Below are 25000 nucleotides of genomic sequence, written 5' to 3'. Positions count from 1 at the left end.
TATATATATATATATATATATAGTGAGATCACATAATACTATGTATGTAACACTATAGTCTTAAGTTTACAATACAGTATATTTATTTTCATTTATTATGTTTGTTTTCTTACAAATTTTACGTACAATAATAATACCAAATAAACAAAATCATGTATGAAATTATTATACTCATCCCTTCTCGTAAATCCTCGCTTAAACTGACCAAAAACTGATCACACAACTTATCACTGTCCCGGTCACTATAGCAATGCCCGATAACACGTAAGCTTACCCTTAATACCCGCAGCAGGTTCTATATGTAGGAACAGACAGATGGCCAGGCATTGTAGCCATTTGCAAAACTTTTAGGCAACCCGTATTCACACCTGTAACATATATGACACTATGTTGGTACTTAGTGTGCAATTTTGAATTCCTCGGATGTCTACCCATATTGCTATTGTCAGGATGATATACTCGAACGAGTCACTTGCTATCTTAAGTATAGGCCGAAGCTTTAGGTATCGTAATAAGCTTTTGAGAAAACCTATGATTTAAATAACACTGCTCGAAGCTCCTTAATATGATCAATGGTAAAGTCCGGCAGAACATCATTCGGAGCTACTTTGCCTCTTCCATTTAGCCAGACGGTCATTTTTACACCAGCGTTCTTTCCTCCTAAAATGTCCGACTCAATCTTGTCTCCCACCATGACGCATTCACAAGGCTTGACCTGGAAAGAAAGATTCAGTTGCAAATAAACTACTAATGCAAGATGCAACTAAAAATCCTTGGCATAACTTTGTCGAGATATTATTACAGCATAAGCACGTGACGCTTTACCGGAACAAACACTGTGACACGCTCCACATCATGCTTTCCTCAGAACTGAAGAGTGAAGATACATTACATACGTGCATTTCCACAACTTCTAGTATCTTTTTTCTCTGGTTGGAAATGATGGACTCAAAGTCTCATCCATGGTTACGAGTAGCATGCGAGACTCATTAGGTTCGCCTCCAAAATGATTGGATAGTCTCACGAAAGGGTGCGCTGGATGTGCTTACACGCGACACCGGGAGATGCTCAGGTCAGAGACAATAATATCATAATAGCTTTTTACTAAAACTCCAGAGAGATATGACGGCAATACGAAGAGAGGGTATATGTACTTTCTTATAGTGTAGTTTAAAAGAATGTTGCAGAGAGAGAGAGAGAGAGAGAGAGAGAGAGACTATCACTCACCTGCAACTCTGCAAAAGCTATGTCAAAAATGGCTTTGTCAGGTTTCTCCACTTCATAGTCTCCACTTATGACGACTGAGTCACAGAACTTCCGGACCCCTGTCTCCTTCACCTTCTCCCACTGAGCTACTGATGGACCTGAAAAGCAACAAAATACACGTGTTAAGCAGAACCTTGGTCATGGATTTATTCTAAGAAGTATTGTGGTCAAGAGCAATAAAACGATGAAAAAAACAAACAAACACTAAAGATCCTATAAAAAAAAGAACTGTCAAAAAAGGAATGATTTAGCATGAGTGTATGGCATCACAGATTTTTTCTCAACACAGTTTCACTGTAGTTCACATAATTATATATAAAGTGTGAATGTAACAGCAAAACGTCACTCCTCATTGGCGAGAGTGAACATGTACACATAGTTCTTAAACATTCACTGTACTTACCATTTGTTACTATTCCGATGGTGAAATGCACTCCAAGATCATCAAGTAACTGCCTGACGCACGGCTTCAGGTACAGATGGCTCAGCCTTTCACGTTTCCACACTGAGTAAACACTGTCTGAAATGTGATACGGAATTGAAAACTGCACTGCACATTGTATCCACTCCACTCCGCCTTCTAGTTCCGAATCCATTCAGTTGTATGTTCCAGAAGACTTCCACGTTTAATTTCTAATACGCGAGCAGGTATACCAAGCACTACGTCTATCTTGGGTACCTATCTACCAGTCTGTCCATCTATCCGTTTATCTATTCATTTACATAGATGGTAATTTTTAAAAATCTTATATTCTTTAAATTTCTTTATTTCATCCAGAGCATTCTTTTAATTACGATATTTTTTTTCTTTTGCCCACCCCCCCTCCCCCCTCTCTCTCTCTTGTATTCTCTTCCGGCTTCTAATTACTTACCCGTCGTCGAAATAAGTTTCCAATAAGTGATACAGACAGGTGCGGCTTTGCTGGTGTCATCAGTAAATGTCATAATAGGAAAAATTTTAATTTCCACAACTATGCTATTTCTCAATTAGAACTTTTTTTTACATCAATATCTAAGTGCGAGAGAGAGAGAGAGAGAGAGAGAGAGAGAGAGAGAGAGAGAGAGAGAGAGAGAGAGAGAGAGAGAGAGACTGACATTCATCTGCGCCATATTCTTTGCAAGCACGTTGCCTATGCATGTTTTGTATCAACAACTAACTGTTTCGCAGATCTGTTGTTCACTTAATTCTAGCTACCTTAACACTCATAAATGTGTTGAGCAGTTCGGTAAAGCTCAGTAACTCATGTAATATGTATCCTACAATATTCTCGAAACGTTTTCTTTCTATCTAAATATTCTAACCAATCTGTGACAAATTTCAATTTTTAATTTGCTAGATATAGTCCCAAACATTATTTCTTTCTGTGGTTTCGTCTCAACAATTGGTTTACTTACCTAAATGTTCGTATTCTGGCGGCAAGACTGACACCCATATGTCGTATCTCCACTGGTCGAGTCCCGCCTGGTTGGTGGGGTAGTCGGGGGCGGGGGTCTCGCGGAACTTGTGTAAGTAATCCGTCGTAATGCTCAAGCTCTTCTCCGTGGACATTCCTCGATTTTCTAGCCATGATGCTACCTACAGAATATAAGATATATGGGACAAATAAGTACATCATTGACTGACGAGCCTCCAAAGAATGCAAAGTCGGTAGGAACTAAGAAGCAAGCATCATTATCCTTAAATTAATGAGTTTGTGTTGATGCTTACCAAACTCATCTAATCTTAAAACTACGAGTAAATAACTTATGGCTGTGTCCCGTCATAGATGCCACATCACGGGAACATTAATCTTTCAGACTGCATTCCTTTTTCTTTGAAATTGAGGTAACAAAATGTCAGTTGTTTTTTTTACTCTTCTTGGAACACACAAGATAAAAACGTTTAAGCTGTAACCTTCTTGCTTCCTCTCTCAGATTAATATTTGAAAATTGAACAGGATGTAATGAAGGAAGTTTCGCGTGCGACCTTTTTGTCAGCACTAATACGTAGTGCTTTAAAAAAAACACTACCCATTTTTTGGTGGTGTGCAAATGTTGCAACCAAAGATATAAAGCCCCCTGACATGATCTTCAGACCTTTATCTTATACCTATCTTGAGTGCTCATTATACTGTTAATTGCCTTGTGTTATTTGAACCACCTTAAGATTTACCATACATTGTTTTAACATATAAAGAAACACACACAAAAAACAAAATACATTAGTATGCATTAATTCAATTCTATACTGGCACTTTCACAAAACTCTTTGTGCTGGTTATACCCGTATCTATCCATAAATTTCATATTCTCCAACTCTTACAAACAATTTTACATTAGTGTTTGCGCATCCAAGTTCACGACAACCTAGTCCTCAAGCCCTCCTATACACTGCACACCTTCACCATCAGCCTCAGTCATACCTTTGCTGGACAAATTTCTTTCACTTGTTTCAAATACCAGTAGCACGTAGTATCAGTGAAACATTTTCAGTAGTTAACTTGATTGCATTTTCCCTCCAGATAGGTATTTCATGACAATTCCATTAAAAAAAATCAAACAAAAACACTCATTTTATTTTCTCATCCACAAATCAATGAGCACAGCAGCCACATAACAAACTACATTATGATAGGTTCATACTTAGCAAAATATTGTACTGTACAACATCTCACATCAAAATAATTTTTTTACTAAGTAACTATCATTATGGCCAAAATACCAATGACATTTTCACTCAATGCATAAATATTAATTAAACACAATATTTAATTTCTCTACCAATGTCAGCCTGCAATGCTATTCGCATCTATACATGTATATACTCATATATATATATATATATATATATATATATATATATATATATATATATATATATATATATATAAAATTTTACCCTACTAACTGAATCCTTCTTTGTTCAAGAATGAGATGTAACGATAGTGTCTACTCTACTCTTAGAAAACATTCAATGTTTGTTAAAATATCTTTTGTGACTCAAAAATTTCCTAAAGGCTCTCAAGTCAATGAGATTTTTGTACAACAAAGGTTGGTACAAGCCAAGAATCCTTTATATCTGCTTGCAAGTGGAAATTTTCATATTAAAGTTATTTTTATGAGAATCTGCGACACATTGGGCTATTGGGCAAGTCTCTTAATGTGTATTCCCTGTTCACCTAGCAATAAATAGATATGGGATGTAACTCAAGGAGTTGTTGCCTTGCTGTCTTGGTGTGTGATGTGGTCTCAGTCCTACCTGAAGATTGGTCAGTATGAGCTCCAAGCTCTTTCTGTAGGGGAAAGTCTGGCTGGGTGATCAACAGGCTACTGTGGTGAATAACTAATCTATTAAGGTTTTCTGTTAAGGAAAACTAGTTACAAGATAGGTTATGGGGTGAAAAAAAAAAATCAGATAACACTTTTCAGAAAACTAAGTTATGATGAATCAATCATACGTATACTGAGCCAGACATACATCACAGAGCATTCTAATATCACAAAATATCAAAATAAAGGATTCTCAACTCATACTGTGAAAAAAGTACATCTTGTGACTGAACCACTAGCACCAAATGAATACAATAAAGTAACCAATTTTCAGTAAAAGCAATTGGGACGTTTTAATTCAGTAAAACAGCTTTTTTTTTTGTTCAAACACATATGCCATGATCAACTGACATCCAGAAAAGAAATATAAAAATATTTGTGTACTTGAGTTATCCATTACACAATTAATGCTTTCCTTAACTTGAATAATACAACACATGAAAGACTCACAATAATCCACAAAACATCTGCATTCCAGACTTCTTTTCTACCAAGTTTATGTATGCCAAAGACTATTTCAAATAGCAGACACATCCTGTTCATCACAGTAATTCATAACAATCAATACTCATTTTGTTGAACTTTAGCTGCAAGCCAATTACCAGCTAACTAAATGGTTAGTTTATTATATGAAAACTTGATCCTTTAAAGTTTTACACCAAAGACATGAGAAAGTTCTTCAAGTTTGTGATTCTTGCACACTTGCAATACTCCTTTTTCTTGGAGAACATTATTAGCAGTATTTGAAGATCTGCAAAGCAAAGACAAGAAGTCTTCTAAGGCACTTTTCAGTCCCACATCTAAGCCTCCTTCACGGACAGTCAATAAAGTAGCCACAATAGTTTGAGGCCATTCACTTTCCATCAAGAAGTCACTCAGCCATGGTATAATAGGAAGGAGGAAACTCAATGTATGCATACCAAGGAACCATATGTCCATTAAACTACCCCAATCAGACTCATACTTAGAGGACACTACCAGAGTGGCATAATCTCTGCTCTCTTCAACATTATGGGAATCCCAAAGGAAGCGAACAGTAGATTGGACAAACCTGAATATTGTGAAATCGGTGCTCTTAACATTAGGGTGTTGATGCCTTAATATCATGAGACCCAGTATACATAAAGTTCCACTAAGTTTAAGGTGACACGATTCAAGTGGAATTTCAGGTAGTTTACAAAAGATAAATTTCATTAATGAATAGTACAGTATATCACTTTTTACACGCTCAGGTTCTTGAACAACAATGTTCATGAATATATTACTAATTGTACTCATGGCTTCACCTGCAGCATGTATCTTGTGTACAGGAATATCTACTTCCTCCTTTACTTGGGGACCAAAAGCATCCTTGATACTATTCCAGTGAAAACTAAAATATTCAAACAATAAATTTTCCAGCTCAAGATCAATCAAGATTCTGCGAGGAATATCTTCCGCTGTGAGATGACACAGCCCTGGGAGCAGAAACTTAAGTACATCAGGTAATTTCTTCTTATCCTCTGCCTTGTGAGTCACTACAGAGTGACCTTTCTTTTTTGACTTAGAGACACTGGTTTTGTTGTGATCAAAACTGTGCTTGCAAATTTTAATCACAAAAGGTAGTGTTTTATAAACATCATCTTTATTTGCTGCAGTCTCCTCAGCCAGCCAAGCACAGAGAACACGAATTGTTGCACACACAAACATATAAGTCTTTGAACTCTCTAAAACTGCATCTTCAAATGATGCTCCCTGGAGAAATTTCAAAACTGCATTGATAGCACCTTTCAGAGATTCATATAACTGTTGTTTATGCTTCTGCTCAAAATCTACAGCCCCATTCACAAGAAAAACTACTGACATTTCTATAATTGTGTAACAAGCAGTTATTGGCAATGCATTTGAGACAACCTCTTCAAAAGTTCTATCTTCAAGTCCCATTCGAACTTCAATACATGACAAGTGAACCATCATCAGAAGTAACTGCTTCCCTTTTGTCTCTTCTGTACTTGACTCTGCTCCAGCTCGCAAAAGCCAAAGCAAACCAAGGTTTTCTAATGCTGTTCCTGCTAATCTAAGCCCACTAATTCGATGTTCTCTACCTAATTTACTGAATATTATATCTGATATGCCTTTATGTAAATCTTGTTTCCAACCTTGTTGTTCCATTTCACTTGATGGTGGCATACTTTGTAACAACTTAGTGAGAACATTACATAACTTGAATTTATTTTCTTCATGATCTACAACAAATTCATGGGCAATATGAGTCATAAGTTTCATGAAGGCTTCTGGTTCATCTTCCCAAGTTTTTGTTCCTTCTTCAGACGCAACCATCAAAATTATATCAATGGCATCATTACAACCAAAGTTGCCCTCAGCATAAGCTTCTACAAGTGCAGCTAGAGCTTCATAGTCAATGATTGCTTCACTGCCACATTGGTCTGATGCTATATACTTAAGACACTGATAAGAGTCTTTAATTAAAGTAAGGTCAGTCTCGTACAACTCAGACTTTGAAATGATTTCACACAGAATAGGGATCAGCCCATATAATACTTGACTGCCTGAACAGCATGACATTAGGGATGTTAATACTGTTAATGCAATAGATTTGAACATGAAAGGTGGGCATCCTTCTGGCACATCACTAGTCCTCATCAAACGAGCTAAAAATGGCAACCCCACAGCATTCATAATTTTCTTCTTTTCTGTCTCACTCAACTTCCCTGCTTTGGTAAGCTTTGTTACCATCAACAGGGCAGCAAATTTTTCAGTGTCTGATTTTGCTCGTTCAAGAATCATTACACTCTTTTCTACAGGATCAGGTACAGCTGGTGGTTCCTCTCGCTCCTTGCTGTCTTCTGAATCCATATGATCTGATTCACTGTTGACTTGCCCTTGGTCTAGCTCAGGGGTCGAGGAGTGGCCATCCCCACCGCTGGCCATATTCATCAATTGTTTAAACTCAACTGAAAACAAATAAATCTATTTACTTACCTATCCATATAAACAAATTAAAGAAATTATATCTCAGTACTATTATGTCAATTAAGATATGTACAGTACCATTGCCATTACACAGGATTTTCTATTCATTTACACACTGACCATGTGAGTTCAAGTGAAGGATGCACCAGACACCATTAACTACTAAATTAAGGATATGCTACTGAAAATGTAAGATAGAAGAGAAGGTAAGTGAAGCAAGGATGAGATAGTTTGAACATGTGAGGAGAAGAGATGAGGAATAACCAGTGAAGAAGGCAATGCTGATATCAGTTAGGGGAGGAGCAAGGGTAGACAGAGAATAAGATGGAACAATGTGCTGAAGGGTGACATTAATAAACATGGACTACAAGAAGAGGATGCAATGAACAGAAACAGATGAAAGAAGTTAATAGCTGACCCTACTACACAGTGGGAATGAGGTCATAGGAAAAAGACTGAAAATGCAGCATAAGGAAAAATATTATATGGAAATTGAAGTAATTAAAAAACAAGAGATGGGATGATTCCTCACCAGCAGCAACAACTGAGAGCCAATCATACATGCCTCAGTCCCTCCACATACACAGACAGCGAAGCTGGTCTATCCTTGGTATACCATAACACTCATCACCTTTCCTGCTAGTGACCATCAGCAGGCTGGACATGATGCAAAATGTCTCATCATTGCTCTTCAGGTAGTCACATTTATCACAGCTGCTTTTCAATCATTCCTACCAATCATAACCACTCTTTCCTCTTGGGTCTAATCTTCACCTTACATATTTACACAATTGTAGGATTTCCTTTAGCCTTGCACATCATACATGTGTTCCAGTTACCTTTTCTTTACATTTCTCTCAACACACCCACAAAATTATAATACATACTCCTTGCTTTGCTTCACTGTTAACATTTTTTCCACACCATATCTCTGTATATATAACAAACACTGCACTCAGCAAATGCACTGTTACGTATGATTTTAAATAATTTACAATAAAAGCAGAACAGACCGAAAGAAAAGTAAAAGAGATAGATTCAAAGGTGGGGATACACGAGATACTTTCAGTGGTGGACATACAAGTGGCAACTTCAGAGGTGGAAATACAACAGACAGGTTCAGAGGTGGATATACAAGAGACAGTTTTAGAGGTGGATATACATGAGACAGTTTTATAAGTGGATATACTACCAATGTACAAAATGAGTTTCACAGATGGATTTACAAATGACAGTTTCAAGTGGATATACATGTCCTAATAAGTACAACTAGTCCTACTTATTACAGTAAATCATACCAGTAAGTAATCAAGGGATACACATAAGCCATTCATCCTCTATTACTAAAATTGGTTCCAGAAATAAGTCAGGAGGTTAAACATTTAATTTAACTTCACTTTTGAGAATATTGCTCTGTAATGTGGCTAAGAGACAGACACATGGATGCCAGCATATGTTTATAGTGAGTCACACTTCGTTGGTTTGTGTATATTCTTACTCTAAAAACCTAATTTGTCCATTAGGCTCTAAGTTTAATATTTAATGGGAAAAAGGTAAAAAATACTAAAAAAAAAAAAAGCTGCAGATATACCAGAATGCTCAGTAGTGAGCCAAACATACAAGACCCACAATCCAACTTGCGCACAACATGTACTTATTGCTCGACTGGTAAAATGTTCCGCTTTCACGCTCAGAGACCTAAGTATGATTCCCAACACAAAAGCTTTCTTCTGAAGTTCAGATTTAATTAACCTTCCAAACAGTTCATCAGCATTTAAATAAAATGTGTTATGGTTGCAACCTGGTTGGTTCGAGGCAATATAAGCATAATTTCTTGGTTAGAGGCAGTAATAATTGATATTTAAATAAGTTATTAAATAAATGTACAACAAAAGAAACATTCTTACTGTAAATAATCTAGTCCTCAATATAATACATTCAGATTTTACATAAAAACCAGCATAAAAGAAAAAAAGAAAGACTTATGAACATGAAGTATCTTGGCTGCCAGGGATACACATGTCAAGGACACTAGAACGGCAGCATTGCATAGCCCAGTGTAGCGGATGATGTAGTGTTGTTATTCCACCATGAAATCGAAAGCCATTAAAACAAATATGCAGCCACATATAACAGCTTGCAATTTTGTAATAATTAAGATGAAAAATATCTGTACGAAGGAAAGAGTATTCATGTGCTTGTTGACTGTGAACTAAACAGTCAAACCACAAGTAGCAAGTTAATCTGGTTCCACTATATTGGGTTATCCAGCAATATCTCAGGTGCTATGTAATGGATAACCAAGAGATTACTGTATATATAGTGATTATTGTATACCTATTTTATGTAAACTCAACCTCCAACACTATAGGGTTAGATTAGATTAGGTTATAATTGAGGATTAGATCCTAAGGACCCCTATATATTTTATTCGAATAATAAAAACAGAAAAGAAGCTCAATAGTTGGCAATGGTGTAGGAGAAAACAGCCATGCCTTGAAATACAGCATTTCCCACCTTGAGACAGGCTGCAGCATCAGCTTCCCTGGTGGCAATCAAGGTGTTGTCCAGGTCAAAGAGTATGGTTGTTATTCCATGAGGTGAACTATAGCCCTCAGAGCCACACTTATTCATGGTGCACAGTCAGTACTTTCTCACTACTGGCTTAGGTAATGCTCACGGAAGGAAATGAACAGTGATGACGTAACAATGTGGGTAGAATGATATGAGAAGCTTGACCTTCGGGGGCTGAGTCATCAAGGTAACATCATCGCTGACTTACCTGTGGGAGAGTATTGATGATGTTTGATTTCTGAGGCAGTGCCGTCAGTCTGTGTCTTTAATTCACTGCATAGCCATCATCAAATCTCCATGTGCTCTTCACGGGGGTCTTGGTGTGCCGCCAGTCCCTGCCAGAATAAACACAAATTTCACAAAGGATTATTATTATAGTGTTATTACTATGCTATCACTATGCTATATAAGGATTAGTTATAACTTCAAATAATTCCAATAGTTACGGTAAGGGGTATTACAAGAATCATAACAGAAAGTAAGCGATATATCATAGTATTTGGTCATCATTATAACCTACAATGTTGTAAGGATTGTGAGTATAAGTTGAATGATAACTCTACTGCCGTTATTAAAAATGTCAATATAAGCTATATGCAATAAAACAATGGTTTCGAATTAAAATTCAATATGAAAAGATTAAGAAATTTTCCTTTACAGTGCAGTACAAAGGTCTTTCCCTAACCCCAATTCGCTGATACCTGTCGGCAGCGGGATGTCCACTTGGCCAAGACCAGAAATAGCTGTTATTTCGATCTAGATTCAGGTCATCCCCGTAAAACTTATATATCCATTTAATTTTGTCCTGTTCCCATTCTTTAGCATGCCGGTAGATTATATTATATATTCTAAATAATAATGAAAAGAAAAATTGTTTTCTACGGTAGGTAGGAAAAATAATTCTATTTTTTCACCTTCGTCAGGTGAAGGAAAAGACATACATACCGTCATGTTAATCTATCAATTTCCTACCCCCGGCCAATTTTCGAACCCATCCTCAACAGAAAGATTCTTAAACTTCTATTCCTTCGCAACCAGTACAATCAATGAAGTCCGTGCAACCAATGCAACCCATACTACCAATAAAACCCGTGCAGTCAATGCAACCCATGCAACTAATGCAATCTGTGCAACCTCTTCCTCTGACTATTTCATCCCATCAATTAAAATTCTTCCTAATGGTCTAAACTCTCGGAAGGCTTACAAACCTGATGGATTCCCTCCTATTGTTCTGAAAAATTGTCTCCGTGCTTGCTACCTTGCCTAACAAAACCCTTCCAACAGTCTATCGACTTCTACCTTACCTTCTTGCTGGAATTTTACCTATATTTAAACTGTTCCTAAAAAGGATGACCCTTCTAATCCCGCAAACTACCGTGCCCTATAGTTTTAATATTGCTTGTCTAAAGTTTTTTTTAATCTGTCCTCAATAGGAAGATTCTAAAAATCTGTCACTTCACGATCTTCTTTTTGATCGCAGTAAGGTTTGTCAAGATCGTTATACTGCATAGTAATCTGGCTTTCTTTATTGAGTCTTGGTCATCCTCTTTTAGAGATTTCGGTGAAACTTTTGCTGTTGCGTTAGACATATCAAAAGCTTTTGATAAAGTCAAAAGCTTTGATCTCAAAACTACCCTCCTACGGCTTCTATCTTTCTCTCTGCAACTTTATCTCAAGTTTCCTTTCCGACCGTTCTATTGCGCTGCTGTGGTAGACGGCCACTGTTTTCTCCTAAATCTATTAACAGCGATGTTCCTCAAGATTAATTCTGCCCCGTTACCCACTCTCTTCCTATTATTCATTAATGATCTTTACCAAACTTTTTGCCCTATCCATTCATACGCTGATGATTCCACCCTACACGTTTCCATGTCTTTTCAGAAACGACCAATCAACTTCACGAAGTCAACAGATCACGCAGAGACGCCACAGAACGCCTGACTAAGATCTTTTTAAGATTTCTGATTAGGGCAGAGAAAACATAGTAGTGTTCAATACCTCAAAAATTCTATTCCTCCATCTATCAACTCGACACAAACAGACAACTATCCCCTCTTCTTCAATGACACCTAACTGTCTTCCTCTTTTACACTGAATATCCTCGGCTTGTCCTTTACTCATAATCTAAACTGGAAACTTCACATCTCATCTCTTAATTGCTCAAAACAGCTTCTATGAAGTTATGCGTTCTGAGGCGTCTGTCAGTTTTTCTCACCCTCTCAACTGCTAACGTACAAGGGCCTCACCTGCTCATGTATGAAGTACTCTTCGCTTGTATGGGGGGTGGGGGGGAAGGTGCTTCCACTCAGTTATATTAGATAGGGTGGAATCAAAAGCTTTTCGTCTCATCAACTCCCCTCTTGACTGTCTTCAACCTCTTTCTCAAATTCTCATCGCCGGAATGTTGCATCTCTTGTTATCTTCTACTGCTATTTTCATGTTAACTGCTCTTCTGATCTAGATAAATGCACGCCTCCCTTCCTTCTGCGGCCTCGCTGCACGTAGGTACAAGGCTTTCTTCTTCCTCTTACTCTTATTTTGTCCAACTCGCTGATGCAAGAGTTAACCAGTATTCTCAATCATGCATACCTTTCCCTGGTAGGCTCTGGAACTCCCTGCCTGTGTCTATATTTCCAACTACCTATTACTTGACTTCATTTAAGAGGGATACTTTTACCCCTGTCTTTTAATTAACTCCTTCGGCACTGTAATTTAACTGGCGAGTGAGTGGGTCTAAAAAAAAAAAAAAAAAAAATAATAATAATAATAATAATATAAAAAGATGCCCTTGGTCAGTCTTTCTCTTACATAAACAAAAAAAAAAAAAAACAGGCGACTTATGGAACCCGTGCAACCAATGCAATCCATGCAACCCGCGCAACCAATGCAAACCATGCAACTAGTGCAATCCGTGGGATAAATGCAACCCGTGCTTTATTTATGTTTTATTGACTTCAGTAAGCGCCCTTCTAGATAAAAAAAAGAAAGAAAAAAACCTAAAGTAATCCCTTCATTGTTCATAATCACAACTTGAAAAGGAAAAGGGAAAAAGTGCTCAGAAATATACAGCCGTATTTGAAAATTAGAAGGCTACGATAATTTCCATAATATATCGCAACTTAAATCAATCTATGTAGTCAGAGTGATATGTAAAACCAACAACTATTAAGAAGGAAAAAAAAAAAAAGTGTAGCAGCCATTACGAACGCGGCAGTTGTTGTTATTGTTGTGCCACCTGTTGCTGCGCCGCTCTGCGTGAGGAAGGTGAGCTGAGTGATGGTCTGGTGCCCCTCTCGCCCCGAACTCTACTCAGGGAACTAACACTGATAAGGTGAGATAATGACACTCGTGGCGAAGAATGTGTCGCCATGGTGCTGCTGCGGTGTGATAGATCATCGTGTAAACCATCCCGGCATTCTCGCCTTTTATTTCATGGAGTGGGGCTCACAAAGGCTCACTTTTGATGTATGCACCTGGTGGAGAAGATTTAGATTACTATTCTGTTGTAATCAATATGAGAGTAAAGTGTAGATGGGGATGGGATAAATATGGGTAAACCTACAGTTTCACCACCTTGCCCTTTCTGGATGAAACAAATTTTTTCTGGTAGATTTCGGCTTGCTTTTAATCAAAATACCACTTGTTTTTGGCGCAAATCAACCAATTTGTTTTTACAGCCCCGAAACATAGTATGATTTGCATAAAAAACAATTGGTAAATTAATTAAAAACAAGCCAAAATCTACCAAAAAAATTAGTTTCGTCCAGAAAAGAACCTTATTTAATCTAATCTAACCTAACTAAACCTAACCTAACCCAACCTAACTAAACCTAACCTCAATAAAAGATTCAGTTACCTTATTCGTAATCCGAGCCTTCCTCGAGAGTGACAGGCTATTGCTGCTGTGTGCCTTGAAGGGGATAGAGGCAGATAGCTTGAATGAGGAAATGGTGCAGGTGGCTGTTCTCCTCGTGGGTGGTAAGAAACTTCCTGTGCACCTCCAAATTCGCTGATCTTCCATATAAGTACAGTCTCTTTGACACGTAGGGCACTTCACCACAGTAGGCAGAACGCCGTGATCTTGAAAAAACTGCACTGCCTTTGAGGAACTCTCGTAAAATCTGCTGATGTCCTTGAAATAATCGTAATTACAACTTTCACACTGGGACATCTTGCTCTAAACTGATTTGAAATGCATACGCAAGCCTCAGGGGCCGTTGTGATTGGTGGAAATAATTATGCTTTTTTTTTTTCATTGGCCGCCGCTTCAGTTTCAAAGAACAGAACCAATCAGTGTAAACAATTAAGCACATGCTCAGACAATGGTATGTCACGGAGCCCGCCGAGCCGCTACGAGCGCATGACACCATCAGTGTGCGGCAGGGTTTGATGCGGGAGGCTAGTGTCACGGCTGATCACCAAAACACCAAAACACGCTTAAATCTTTAAAAATCTGTGTCGCCATTATAAAAGGTTGCACCTAGTATATATAGGGTTCAAATTACTCGTAATGAGGAGCTCTACCTCTTGAGGTTGGTAAAAAAACACGTAGCTGATTGTGGTGAAACTCTGGAGTAATACCTAAATATGACAGTAGCTGCAGGAAAAGTGAATGCAATATTGGGAGGAAAATTTTGGACAGGAATTTTATTGTGGATTTTTTTTTATTAATCTGCTTTAATATCTCAGAAATCGTTACTTTTAGGGAAAAGATTGTGGGATGATAATTGGTGAAATTAATGAAATGTATTAGAAAAAAATTGTTTCTATTGCCAAATTTACTTCCATTCTAGGAAGTTTACTAATTGTCTAAATTGCATCAAGTTTTGGATTGGCAGAAATGCTTCCTGTATACAAAGTGGTTAGCTCTATATGCTATTTTTTCCTAAACTCATGACCTGAGTCCATTGCTGTATGCTCACTAACCTGTATCTTTCAGGCTTGACACTTCCAGACGACCAGATTTAACTCCTGCTCATTATGACGGCCCCTCAGCCATTCGTGACAAGCAGTGGTGCAGATGATGAGTTTGACTACCTGTTCAAGGTTGTTGTAATTGGGGATTGTGGTGTGGGCAAGACCTGTGTTGTGCAGCGCTTCAAGTCAGGAAATTACGTGGAGCGTCACGGCAATACAATTGGTGTTGACTTCTCTATGAAATCTCTCATTGTGGATAGAAAGAAGGTAAAGGTAAGTATCACAAACTTACTAATGTATTTTTTTCTGTTTGAATGATTGAGACATGGCTATTTAACCTACCCAAATATTTCCCAGAGCCAAGCTTTCAGCCTTCTGTCTACTGGATGAGTTCACAGGTCACATTTGGCAGCTCTGTTAGTTTTACTCAAGTTTTCAACAAGAACCAGATTCAAATTACACTTGATATTATTATGAAAGAAAACATACTTACCATTATGATGAAAGAATTATTTATAAACCTAAAAGTTTACTTAGGATTGGAATCTCTCTTAAAATAGACCATAGAAGGTATGAGGCATGAATTATGATTTACGTTTTTTTACATACATAGTTTTAGGCAGTGAATATATGTACATAGTTTGTATAAAGTTTGCTATTTTCTATCTTACTATAACAGCTCCAGATTTGGGACACAGCTGGCCAGGAGAGGTTTCGCACCATAACACAGAGCTACTACCGCTCAGCTAATGGAGTTGTGATAGGTGAGGCATAATAGTATTTGTTTTCCTATTTCCATGTCACCTTCTATTATGTGTTGTGTTTCTTTGATTTCATTGTTGTCTTTTCTCTTTCAGTGTATGACATCACCAAGCGGTCATCCTTTCTAAGTGTTCAGCGGTGGATGGAGGAAGTGCGCCGCTACACACACCAGCATGTGGCCATCATCCTCATTGGTGAGTTGCTAGTGTATTCTACACTGCCATCCCTATCTATAACTTCTGAGGTTTTAATACCAGTGAGTTATTTATGATCTCATGCTTTAAATTATTCTTATAATTATATATATATATATATATATATATATATATATATATATATATATATATATATATATATATATATATATATTTATATTTCATAGGTTGTTGTTATATGATGTCCTAATAAACTTTTGAACAAGTTGTTGTTCTGGACCCCCACTGATTAATAAAGAATTTACTGTTTTGAATGTGAGGTTGTAAAGTATTGGGGTGAATGATGCAAGGATATTTTTGGAGCAAGGATAAGTGGATACATAGTACATAGGATGGGATGAAAGGAGAGCAGCAATATGGAATGTATGAATAAAGGCTAAGCCTCCAGGTTTAGGACTTCACTCTGATCTGATCAGCTAGTCACATTAGATGATGGAAATAGGCATTTCATTATGATGTAGTGCCAGTAGAAATAAACTAGTTCTATTTCTAGGGCCTGATGTGAAAAGGCATGAATAATACTGTGTATCTGAGTCATTTTAAGCAGTCAGGGATTTCAGTTTCCTCATGTAGAAGTCTAGAGACTAAAGATTAGGCAATGTTTGTGAACATGTTTGTGGTGCCTTGTCTCAGTTATCTCCTTCATGGGAAATATGAGCATAGTATATGGATTGAGTTAGAGAACTCTATATAGTGACCAACAATCATGTCATTCAATACACTTCAGTACTTTACGCTTCATTCTCTGTTTTTCACTCATTGGCTTCCATTTTCCCTTTCTTTTCACTACCCACTCAGTTGTGTGACTGCTCAGCAAGATGGCCACAGCTTAATAACATCACTCTCACACTGCATGCACCATATCAAATCATTTTGAGCTCCCTCATCATATATTTGGTAAATCATTCCTAACGAAACTTATTCCAAACTTCTCCAGATCAACCTGTGTCATCTTGTGCTCAAAGAAGATATTTACAAGGAACAACCCTCTCTCTCCACATACTTGCATAAGGTAGTTCTTATTCATATGAATGCCACACTCTTACATCTGAATCCATAGTTTTCATTTATTGCACTCATCAGTTGATTATTTACTGATGGTAATTAGCAACATACACCTGATGTTATGGTGTATTTACAGGGTATAGTGCTTGCTAAAGCTTTTTTGTAAACATCACACTAACTTTCCTTATACTATGTTTCAGATACACATGTTCTTAATTGTGTAACACGTTCTTAAACTCTAAAGGACGGGAATGTTGTTGTGAATTGTATCTTCCCATGCAGCACTGTTTTACATATTCATGTGTGTGTGTGTGTGTGTGTGTGTGTGTGTGTGTGTGTGTGTGTGTGTGTGTGTGTGTGTGTGCACACCTCATGGTTTGTCTTTTTGTTTGGTTTTATACATCTTTCGCTGTTTTATACGTGCTTGTTATTGACCAGTTTTTTTTAAAGGTTAGTAAATATTAGTGAGCTTGACTTACAGCTGAGAGGTTCAGGATCTGAATCCCTGGAAACAAGTCATCGTAACTTTATAACATATAAGTACTGGTAAGATATCCGAGGTCAGCTTGATCTTGATGCCATCCCTCCCTACAGTGGAAAAAACTCAGCAGGACACTATTTCTCATGTTTATAATTTTGTTCTATTTCTTTTTGAATTTCTGAAGAACCTAAGCTTTGTATGCATGCCAGCCTTGCCCTCTGTGGCACTAAAGACAGTAACCAAATCAACTGCAGCACTTTCTTTCCTTTCCAGGAAACAAGTGTGACATGGAGACTCTGCGTGAGGTAGAGTTTGAGGAAGCAGAGGCTCTATGTCAGACTGTGCCAGGCATCCTTACTGTGATGGAAGTGTCAGCTAAAGACAACACCAATGTGGATGATACATTCGTGCAGCTTGCCACTGAACTAAAGGTAAGGAGTGGAGATTATTCTTTCCTTGCTTGGTCAAACTTTTCTGAATTGATCTTCCCTTCCACCAAGACATTGATCCTCTTGCTTGGTCAAACTTTTCTGAGTTGATCTTCCCTTCCACCAAGACATTGATCCTTATCATAAGAAGGGTGACTGCTCCACTCCATCAGTCTACTAACTTACAGCTTTGACTAGCTGTCTTTCTAAAGCTTATAAGTCTATCCTCAGCAGTAAGATTCATAAACATGTATCATCTCATTTCATAATGTCACAATAAATGACATTGGATGTGATCAAAATAAAATTAAATGAATTAATATATAATGCATTACACTGTTTTGTAACTGAAGGCAAATTTTTAATAGATAGAGAAAGAAGCAAGTTATTCTAGAGGGTAATTCGCTTGAAAATAGAATTTTGGATTACTATTCAATAGATAAGAGAATGAATCAGTATACTGATACAGAAACCCCTTTTCATTTGGTAGAATCGCCACGACCCTCAGCGAGATCTGCTCCTCACTCCTGACTTGGTGAAGCTAGGCAAGACTGAATCCCTAAGGCAGTGGCCACAATGCTCCCTTCCCTGTTTGCAGTGAGGAATAATGCACAATCAACGCACACACACACACACACACACACACACACACACACACACACACACACACACACACACACACACACACACACACACACACACACACACACACACACACACACAGTAGTGGGAACATTTATATAGTGAATACATGAAGAACATTTCACAAAGCTTGATCTGATCTACTTAAGTGTATGTCAGCTGCCGTCCGTGTGAGCAAGACAATTCTGGGTAATACGCAGCAGTGGCAGGCCTGTTACAAAATACTGATATGTGCTTTACCTGTATTTTAGCCAGAAGAAATAATTGTAGGACTGAAAGCTTTTATTCTTTATTTAGAGATACATTTTTAAATATGAGAGTAGTTTTTGACATTTGAAAACGGTGGTTGGTACATAAATTTTGGTAAATGTGTAATCAAAATAGTAGAAAATAGCTATTGAGATCTCAGAGGATCAAATGCAGTCTCTTTATCAAATTTATCATTTTTTATTTTGATTTAATTTTTAACATGAGTAAAACAAACCATGTCCAATCTTTTGGAGAAAGCACACACGCACACACTTATACACACACACAGGATAGTAAGATTCTTAGCTTACTTTCTAGCTGGAAAGGCAAAGACACAATTCCTGGGCTAGCATTTCATAACCATCCACTGCTAGGTGAACATGGGCTGCATCAGTGATGAAGGAAACTTATAGTTTTTCTCTGCCCAACCTGGGATTTGGCCTTCTTGGGTATGTGTCACCACTACACCACCATTAGTAAACAAAACTATTAGGTTAAAGATGACTGCATTTTGGATAAGAAAAGCCACTGTAAAGTTATGTTATTTTTGTACTTAAAAAGCATTTCATTTTGTACGTGGCCTGTGACATGGTTGTAGAATATCAGTATGTACTATTGTTATGTACAGTATAATCTTTATTTTTCACTAATTTACCTAATTATGGAGGTTAAAGAGGATGGTGTCTCTATTAGAACAAACAGCTGGTATGCTGCATCAAGGGAAGAAGAGGGTATGAACATGGCTACAGTTATGTCTCTTTCACATGACTAAATATACTTTAAATGTGGCATATCTGCTGAAGTTCCATGTTTATTTTATGTATTTATTTATTTATCTATTTTTGGAAGGTACTGAAGGGGATGTAAAAGTAATGACAAGAAGGTAGTAGATGATTGGTTCTTAAATGAGAAGGATGTTATAAAGAATAGATGGATGAAGTATTTTAAGAGACTGCTACCAATTGAGATGGATAGGAAGCTTGAAATTGTTGTTAGAATGTGATGAAGAATTAATCTCTCAGCAGAGTTCAATGATTCAAGAGCTGGAAGTGACATGTTGTATTGAGAGAGAGGGAATTGGGGAAGATAAAGTGGTAAGAATCTTAGAAACTAGGATACAGAGGAAGTGCACAGAAGAGAGAGGGAATTCATGGATTAGGTGTTTGATGCAAGACATGTGTGAAAAGTGTTTGGCAAAGAAAGGGAATTAAGTATTTTTATTATTTATGGAGTTTGAGTAAGTAAAGGATAGATTTAACAGGGGAAGTTTACAGACTGTTTTGAGATTATATGGACTAGGTTGTAGATTATGTGATTTATATATATTCACTCACATACTATATTTTTGCACATTGCATGAAGCCTGAACTACCATAGGTAAGATGTATATTTAAATATCTTGGGAGCTGTATGAAAACAAATCAGTCCTGTTTAATTTTCTTGAAGGAAAGTCATACACTGTTAAGTTGTCCACAATGATGTGTGAAAAGAGATAGCTTTATAATTTAATCTGCACTATAGGTATACATTGTACTGTATGTATTTATACAGCAGCCTTCAAGCAAAGGTCACTAAGCTAGAAGGAAATGTGAGTTAGTACTAACCTTTTAAAAAGAAGTTTAGTTAAGTGCTAATTGAAAGTTTTACCTAATATTTGTGATATTTAAATTCAGAGACTGCTCCCATCCATCCCAAGCAATATGCAGAAATGCACAGCCCTTAGATGTATTGCTATTAATGAAATTATTTATTGTGATGGACATCTGTGTATCATAACAGTATACTAAATCCACAAGGGCCAAGTATGGGTGAATCTTGATTTAAGAAAGTACACTTATAAATATTTGATTTATGGGTACATTTTTAAGGAATGTAGCTAAATCCTAAATCTTCATTCACCTGAACAGTATATTATTAAAGTGTACTGAGACTGCACAAAAGTACATTTTGGCAACTCCATCTGTCTCCTTTGAAGAGACAGATCTTGTGAGAGGCTAATCTTGAGAGAAACACACATTTTTTAACATAAATGCACAAGTTTCTAAATTGCATTATAGTAGATCTCACCAATGTAGCATGATATTCAACTTCACCAAATTAGTGGAAATGCTGTATTATCTGGTACACCAAGCTGACCCTTGTGCTGGTGCCTAGCAAAAGTATATGTTCATGTATATATGGATACAGATGTACGGTATTTGTAGTCAATTTGCCAGTGTTGCCTAAACCATTCAAAAGGTATGGCAAGTTGAAAATTTGGTGTAGTACAGTCTAAATCTGTCACTCACTACACTTATTTTGCACTATATTTGCCATCAGTCAAGAATAGAAGTAACCACTTACAGTATTTCATTAGCTAATTACTTACGTACCTAATTTCCATTCCATTTCAATATTTTCATTATTTTTGTTTAAGAAAATTCAGTGTTTTGCTTAAGAAAATTTAATGTTAATATGAATGTATGCTTGTCAGTTTACTTTCCTGTTTTCCTATAACCCAAGTTAAGTGATTGCAAATCCTATAGCCAGCCTTTGTACTCATCCATTAACAAATTTTATTCATTTAATTGTACTGATAGTGTCACTGACTGAATATTAGAATATGTATGTAACTACTATCATCTGCAACAATTTTTCTTTTACAATTTTGTTTTATGTATATACAGCTTGTATTGTAGAACCATGGGATTAATTGTTGAAATACCTTTTTAGAGGACACAAGAGTTGGCTGGAATTGAAATTTTCTTAATTTGCAAAGCACTTGTGATCTTCAGTGTCCAATTTTCAAAGCTATACATCATTCTGACCAAGCCATGACAAAGCACACAATCTTACAAATAAAGCAGGAAAAGACACTACCTACCAAACTAATACACTTTTCAGTACAATTCTTTTTGATTTTAAGTAAGTCTACATCTCCATGATTTTTTAACTTACATACAAGGAGAGAGAGAGAGAGAGAGAGAGAGAGAGAGAGAGAGAGAGAGAGAGAGAGAGAGAGAGAGAGAGAGAGAGAGAGTTAAAACACAGCAAATGGCTTAAATTCCTAAATAAATTTTCCTTGAAGCTCACCAGGAAGTGTGTTTTCTTCCAGTTTAGGAGTCAGTGCTTTAAAGAAATAAGTGTGATAAACTCTGATTAAGATTTCAATACATGTGGGCTTGGCGTTGTTAGTGATTGTAGAATGTAATTTTTTCAGGTGTCTGTGGACGGTCACAAAATAAAACTGTTCTCAGTGACTTACAAGTTCACAAAAATATTAATTTGTAATGTATGAACTGTGATATTCATCTTCAGAGAAAGTGTGCAGGTATACATGGCAATGGTAGTGACATTTAGTACAGGTTTTGAATGCAAGATTTAAATTATGTTTTGCAATTTGGATAGACCTGGAATACGTGTATAAAGGATAAAGGAAAAAGTTTTCGAACTACTTTATGGTGTTATCTTAAAGCATGATTACAAAATTACCACTGCTAAATAAAATATATTGGTTTATTTGTCTTTCATTGGCTCGGCTGAAAAAAAGAATTGAATAAGATGGCGGTGATGGCTGGCAGAGAGAGAGAGAGAGAGAGAGAGAGTGTGTGTGTTTGTGTGTGTGTTTAAGACAAGCTACGGTACGGACTAAGGGACTGACCTGCACCAATCCACCTTTATGGCAAGTGCCTGAGCTGAGATGACGAAGATTGGACGCAGTTTTTTTTTTATTAATTTATTTTTTTTATTATGTTACGGCCTATAGCGCCTGTAGGTAACTTCAAGAGTATGGAAACGCTGTTTAGCTTCCACCCATTTGTGGCGCAGGCAATTTTATTTATAGTGGTGCCCATATTAGGGCCAGATCACCATCCAAGCGCATCTTTGGTGGTTGGGGGGCCGGGGGATGTAGTGTGTGGTAAGTCATCGTCACACCTTGACCTTCCCTCGTGCTATTTATAGTCAGCTGAGAATAACTTATAAGGTGAAAGGATGAAGCAAAGTCATGGATTTTTTTTATTATTTTTTTTTTTTTCAAAGGTAAACTCGGCTATCAAAGTGCTTATAATTACCATATTCAAGCTTCAAGAAACTCATCTGTTTTCATGTTTAGGTATTAGTACGGTACCTCCACACTTTTCGTCAGCGAGTCACCACCAGTACGTGATCGTCAATCTAAGGACAACGCACCACCATTCAGCAGGGCGGACGCCCCAGTGTCCCCCTTTGCTCTTAATTGCACATAATTGTAACACATTGTAAAGGGCAGTGCTAGTTTTTCAGTTAATTATCAACACACAGTGGTGGTTTTTGCTGCAATATGTTTCTTCTGGAGGCTGAGATGGTCGGTAATTCATATTTGTGAAGGACTGGTTGGAAAGCCGCCGCCAGAGACAATGCAGCCACATTTTTAGAAAGGTGCCTTTGCAGAGCTCGTTGCAGTCGTCCTGGAAGACAGCGTTAATTGGAAGCACGTAGGTATTCGCGCCACTTGGGATAGCTTGAAAATAGCCACTTCTCGGCAGGAATCGAATTTAGATCCAAGAGATCACGTCCCTTCAACAAAATAGTCAAACCGGAGTAAACGACCTCGCCAGGATTCGAACCTGGAATCTTCTGATCCGTAGTCAGACGCGTTATCCGTTGCGCCACGAGGCCCGTACGTGATGATATGAATCTGAAATAAAATAATCACTAAAAGTATTGAATTCCCTTTTTGTAGTGTAAGCTGTGTTAATGTTAGAGACAATGAGTGCCAAGTTGTGGCATTGCGACCTGCCAACATGCTTGACAGTTCCAAGTGTGTGTGTGTGTGTGTGTGTGTGTGTGTGTACTTTATTGGGCAAAATAGTGTTAAAGGTGCAACACTCGTTTTTGTGCAGTGCTATTACAACCAACATTACCATCACTCCTCCTCCTCCTCCTCCTCCTCCTCCTCCTACTACTACTACTACTACTACTACTACTACGCACTAAGTGGCCAAAGAGGAAAATTGCAGAAATATCCATAGAGTGATGAGTTAATGGCAGGCAAATAATCAAAGGGGGAATAAATGGTCTGGGGAGGATAAAACGACCACAGGGAATTAAGTCAGTGAGAGGTAAGGTCTACAGGAAAGAAAAAAAAATAATAAAAACCCAACAAGTAATGCGGCGTAAGGTGGTGGTGGCTTTACTTTCATGGGTACGAACTGACGACGGGCCGTGCGTGATGGATTCAATTAAGGCTCTGCTGTGGAGGTATTTTCCTGTACTTATACTGTAGATATGAGAAACGATGTGGGAAAACAATATATATATATATATATATATATATATATATATATATATATATATATATATATATATATATATATATATATATATATATAGAGAGAGAGAGAGAGAGAGAGAGAGAGAGAGAGAGAGAGAGAGAGAGAGAGAGAGACCTCACTGCAAAGTATATTTAAGAAAATTATTTTGCCCTGAATTTCGCACATCAGCAATCACAAGAAATACACATCTTATAAAATAGTCTTATTTTTTATTGAACTTGGAAGGTGTCTTCACTTGGAAGGCAGCCAGAATGGAGGAGGGGAGGTATAAGGACTCCTGACGTGGCTGCGGCATGAGGGAGGAAGCCCCACAGGCGGCACGTCATTCCTCCAGCAGCAGCAGCAGCACCTCCCCCTTCCCCCAGCCACAACCAAGTCCTCCATCAGCGCGTCACGTGTACCAACTAGAGTACCGAGACTATTGATCAATTTGCTGCTGACACTCGCAAGGATCCCCCAGCGGCACGTCAGCAGCCAATGAAATTCTGTTTATCGATTTCTGCGGCGTTCTCATTGGCTGAAGAGCAGCAGGCTGCTGGCTGCGCACGAGGCGGACTCACGCATGTGCACACCTACCGACAGGAAACTTGAAATACTGCATGAATCTCTTAAAACTTAGAAAATGGTCAGTTACAACCACATATGCTAGCACGGAAGAAGTAGTTCCTCACACTTCGCTGCCGTGCGATAATGTTCACCGTGATCGCCAGGCAGTCGTGGTGAGCATGGAATGCTGTGCTCGGCATTCACGTGTGAGGTGCTCGTGGATTACTATTAATGTCAGGGGAATAGACCAGTAACGTACTACCCTAATGTACTCTGGGCAGTCATATCTCATGACAGCAGAAAATGTGGTGGTGAGGCGTAAAGGAAAGAGGTGCGCGG

General features: G+C 37.7%; 3 protein-coding genes and 1 non-coding gene across 9 annotated transcripts in view; 2 read left to right on the top strand and 2 right to left on the bottom strand.

The window, feature by feature from the left end:
- Positions 1 to 77: 77 nt before the first annotated feature.
- On the bottom strand, positions 78 to 10552 carry LOC123504029 (neurochondrin homolog). 4 transcript variants are annotated; one of them, XM_045254257.1, is made up of 5 exons: positions 10066 to 10552; positions 2662 to 2842; positions 1670 to 1786; positions 1228 to 1364; positions 78 to 715 (listed from the first exon to the last, which is right to left on the bottom strand). In XM_045254257.1, exons 1-5 carry the CDS (start codon positions 10180 to 10182, stop codon positions 530 to 532), a joined length of 738 nt encoding a protein of 245 aa, XP_045110192.1. In that variant the 5' UTR covers positions 10183 to 10552; the 3' UTR covers positions 78 to 529. The 4 variants fall into 4 exon arrangements, with proteins under 4 accessions (XP_045110192.1, XP_045110190.1, XP_045110191.1 ...); XM_045254255.1 differs by lacking the exons at positions 78 to 715; positions 1228 to 1364; positions 1670 to 1786; positions 2662 to 2842 and adding an exon at positions 3806 to 7529 and having other exon boundaries at positions 10331 to 10504; XM_045254256.1 differs by lacking the exons at positions 78 to 715; positions 1228 to 1364; positions 1670 to 1786; positions 2662 to 2842 and adding an exon at positions 3806 to 7529 and having other exon boundaries at positions 10066 to 10323.
- A 2731-nt stretch (positions 10553 to 13283) lies between these two features.
- On the top strand, positions 13284 to 22319 carry LOC123504101 (ras-related protein Rab-43-like). Of its 2 annotated transcripts, none has more exons than XM_045254391.1 (6): positions 13284 to 13386; positions 15062 to 15312; positions 15719 to 15803; positions 15897 to 15995; positions 17776 to 17933; positions 18421 to 22319. In XM_045254391.1, exons 2-6 carry the CDS (start codon positions 15103 to 15105, stop codon positions 18529 to 18531), a joined length of 663 nt encoding a protein of 220 aa, XP_045110326.1. In that variant the 5' UTR covers positions 13284 to 13386; positions 15062 to 15102; the 3' UTR covers positions 18532 to 22319. The 2 variants fall into 2 exon arrangements, with proteins under 2 accessions (XP_045110326.1, XP_045110325.1); XM_045254390.1 differs by having other exon boundaries at positions 13296 to 13453.
- A 1067-nt stretch (positions 22320 to 23386) lies between these two features.
- Positions 23387 to 23459, bottom strand: Trnar-acg. Its single transcript has one exon. It is a non-coding gene; the product is annotated as a tRNA-Arg (tRNA).
- Positions 23460 to 24441: 982 nt separating this feature from the next.
- Positions 24442 to 25000, top strand: part of LOC123504197 (putative thiamine transporter SLC35F3) — a 133498-nt gene continuing 132939 nt past the window's right edge. For both annotated transcript variants that reach the window (XM_045254550.1, XM_045254549.1), the window contains exon 1: positions 24442 to 25000. This exon is cut by the window's right edge and continues 375 nt beyond it. The gene's annotated coding sequence lies outside the window, so the exon portion shown is untranslated.

This window comes from Portunus trituberculatus, chromosome 15 (assembly GCF_017591435.1).
Source record: "Portunus trituberculatus isolate SZX2019 chromosome 15, ASM1759143v1, whole genome shotgun sequence".
NCBI lineage: Eukaryota > Metazoa > Arthropoda > Malacostraca > Decapoda > Portunidae > Portunus > Portunus trituberculatus.
The sequence above is the reverse complement of the archived record's forward strand: the minus strand, read 5'-3'. Positions and strand labels throughout refer to the sequence as shown.